The following is a 3,422-nucleotide window of genomic DNA, read 5'->3' as shown; positions in this document are numbered from 1 at the left end:
CGCCCGGGGGTCAGCCCTCAGCGCGCGGGGAGCCGGGGGGCCAGTGCCCGGCCAGTTTCCGACGCAGTGCAGATGGCCGTGGCCCATCCTGACCTCTTCAAACCACCACCATGGCGGTCCTGTCTGGGGGCCGTGGTGCTGGGGACGAGAGACGCAGCCTGATCCCCGAGCTGAGAGCAAGTTAAATACTGAAGCAAGAATGCGATGAAAGACGCGCCACGTTTGTTCGGTGGCTCTCGGGAGTGTCCCCTAAACAGCGTCCCGGGAAGTGTTCATGTCGCTGAGTCTGTGGAGGGCTGTTTAGACACCCAGCCGCCTGCAGGCGTGGCTGCTCAGGGCCGGCGTCTGAGGGAAGGAGCCGAAGTAAGAGAAGCTGCTGGCTCAGGGCTCAGAGCGACTCTGTGACCGGCGATGACTCGGGGTGGTCTCCACGTGGGTCACCAAGGGTGTTCGCAGCAGGCCAGGTGTGCCCGGAACCTGTGAATGCTGTCTGCTTCTCTAAACAACTGGCCTTTTACTTTTCATATAACACGTTTCGTGGAAAGTTAGTGGCGCCAAAAACAAATGACGATTCTTCATACAAACACATAGTGATGTCATCGCAGGGCTGTGTAAGTTAGGCCAGCGGTCCCCAGCCTTTGTGACACCAGGGACCGGGGCTCCTAGGAGCATCTGCTGCCTGATGATCCGAGGCGGAGCTGAGGCGGTGATGCTGGCGCTGGGGGCGGCTGCAAACACAGATGCAGCTTCGCTCACTTGCTTGCCGGCCGCTCACCTCCTGCTGTTGGCCTGGTTCCTAACAGGCCACGGACCAGTATCACGTGTGGGGGACCCCGGAATTAGGCAAAACTTTTCCTGGCAGCCTAGATGTTGGAGAAAATTTTAAATTAAAGCTTTCCCTACAGTGTGTATTACTGGAATTTTTCTGAACTTCCTGGGTGTCCCCTTGTCCCATCAGGTAGGAAAGTGCAGTAAGTCGTGTCACGTTCAGGTGCTCTGTGTTCTCTCCGTAAGGTGTTCCTGGTGCGGAAGGTCAAGGGGTCGGACGCCCGACAGCTCTACGCAATGAAAGTCCTGAAGAAAGCGACCTTGAAAGGTGAGGGCTTCGCACGGGGCGGGCCGCGTGTGGGGCGTGTGAGGGCGGCGTGTGCCGGCCGGGGACCCGAGTCCACGTGCCCCCGCCTGCCGCACTGCTCCGGACGGCCCTCCACAGGAGCGGGTCAGACACAGCGCTCTGGCAGTGAACACGTAAGCACGCCCCCGCGAGCTCTCCACCGCTCCTAGAAGAGCCACACTGCGCGAGGGGCGCCTTCTGCACGTGTTTGCTGTCGCCGAGTGGAGAGCAGGACCAGGGTGTCACAGCCGAGCGTGGACAGTACATCAGCCAGCTCCGTCACTCAGACGGGCCCGCTCGGCCGTGAGCGGAGCGCAGGGTACAGCCGTGCTGTCCCCTTGGTGGTCCTGTGCCTGGGGCGCAGGTGCCACACGCGCTGCCCGGCGCCCGCCCACCTGCCCACACAGCACTACGCAGGTCAGAACAAAGCCGGTGTCCTAAATCTCAATGCCGAGCGCACGGCCACCTAGCCAGCAGCACGCGGACCGAGCTCCTCTGTGTCCACTCCGACCACCTCCCCTCACGTGGGCGAGGGGACAATCCTGTGTCTGGAACAGCGCAAGACAGCTGAGCACTTGGCACCGTCACTAGGCAGGTGACGTGGCGAGGTGCGTGGGTCACGTGCTCCTCAGCCCGGGAGGACACACGCCACCTGGGTCACTCGGGGTTGTGCTCAGGGCAGCGTGAACCAGCCGGGGCTGTGGGGGCAGCTTCGTGGTGATGGCGCGGGCTGGGCTTGCTGCAGGGGTCTGTGGCCCCCAGGTCGAGGGCCCGTGGGGCGCAGCTGATCCAGCCTGCAGGGGGCCAGGATGGGGAGACTTTCCCTCTGGGTCGGGGGACACTGGTCAAGGCCAGGGACCCGTGCTCAGGCCTTTGGGGCCACGAACTCAAAGACGTCAAGGTGACACTGAAGTCTTAGGTCTCACACCGTGACGTCTTCCACAAGTGCAGGCCGGGGGCAGGCAAAGGAGATGCCATTCTCTGTGCTCAGGTCACGAGCCGCCCGGCCGGTAAACAAACAAGGCACGAGTTCCCCTCTGCGTGTAACCAGCGACCCAGGACAGTAAACGCGTAGACCAAATAGGTAGAGACCTGAACACCATCGTACACAGAGGAGGGCGAGAGCCCCCCCAGGTGAAGCCATTCGAGGGGTGAGTGGGCTCCAGGCCGAGAGGGTGGGTGAGGGGACCCGGGCTCAGGTCGCCATTGCCAGCAGGGGCCAGACCAAGGCTGCCTCGGGATCACCTGTGTGTTCCGGGGGGCTGTAATTAGAAACAGGTTCCTAAGCCCTGTGCCTTCCCTGCTGAGTCAGCCCCTGGGGTCAGAGCCCACACTTAGACTTTTTCACGAGTTGTCCCCGTCATTCTTGTCCACGCAGTCTGGGGTCCCCTGATCTGGGTGCTCTGCTTTGTTGCAGGCATCTGAGTTTTAAGCCAGCGTTATGAATAGCGACAGTTTAAAGCAAGCTCTTTATAGTGAATGTTTTATATTGTAGTATAATTATAGTTCTAACCCTGTGTCAGTTGCACTTGGCCAAATATTCCAAGATTCTCATTATAACATTAGAGAATCGTTTTTTAAATTTTCCCACGCCTCATGAAAACATGCAGAACACAACGGGGTGTGGGAAAGTTCACTGAAACAAGGCTCGACTTTCTGTCCCCCACGTTTAGTAAAATCATCTCTTCAGTTAGCAGCAGTTCTATAGAGCAGGAAATGAGACTAGGCATTCGCTCGTTCACGGTAGCCTGGCCGGGGACGGAGGGAAACGGGCCTGAAGGAGCCTCGCGCCCCCCGCCCCCGCCGTCCCCGGCCCTTCTGTGAGACCAGCGTCCCGCGTGGCTCGGGAATGTCGCCAGGCCCACGGCGACCAGCACAAGGGGCGTGGATCACATCCTGTGGGTGACAACATCGCGAATTCGTCCCCGGACAGTCCAGTGGCTCCCCACCTGCCAGCGTCACCTCCAGCCCTGTTCGTTCACTTGCGTCTCTCGCTCTGAGACGCTTCCTTGAGACACACAGACCGACTCAGAAGCCAAGCTTCGGTCGGTGCCTCAGTTTGAACAGTTGTGATTTCTACGCTACTTCATTTGTGGCATTATCTTCATTTGGACGATGGCCCGTTCCTGGGCTGGGGGAGAAAGGTCCATTTCAACCACGGTGGTTCGTGTCCCTACGGCTGCTGTCACCCCCATTTTACAAACGAGCCGACAGGCACAAAGCTGTGTTTGGGGGTCTCCGCCCTGAAGGGCGTTTATTTCCCCAGTAGAAGTGGCCCCCCCGAAGCATCTTTGACTCCTCTCTTTCT

General features: G+C 59.6%; 1 protein-coding gene across 1 annotated transcript in view; it reads left to right on the top strand.

Moving 5' to 3' along the window:
- RPS6KA2 (ribosomal protein S6 kinase A2) overlaps positions 1–1,299 on the top strand; it is a 60,812-nt gene extending 59,513 nt beyond the window's left edge. The window contains exon 3 of the mRNA XM_011377470.2: positions 1,015–1,299. Coding sequence (XP_011375772.2) covers positions 1,015–1,284 — 270 coding nt within the window. The 3' untranslated portion in view covers positions 1,285–1,299. The remainder of the gene's footprint in view (positions 1–1,014) is intronic.
- Positions 1,300–3,422: the final 2,123 nt, after the last annotated feature.

The sequence above is a fragment of the Pteropus vampyrus genome, unplaced genomic scaffold, assembly GCF_000151845.1.
Source record: "Pteropus vampyrus isolate Shadow unplaced genomic scaffold, Pvam_2.0 Scaffold312, whole genome shotgun sequence".
Taxonomy (NCBI): Eukaryota; Metazoa; Chordata; class Mammalia; order Chiroptera; family Pteropodidae; genus Pteropus; species Pteropus vampyrus.
Note: the sequence above shows the minus strand (reverse complement) of the source record. Positions and strands in the feature narration are given on the sequence as shown.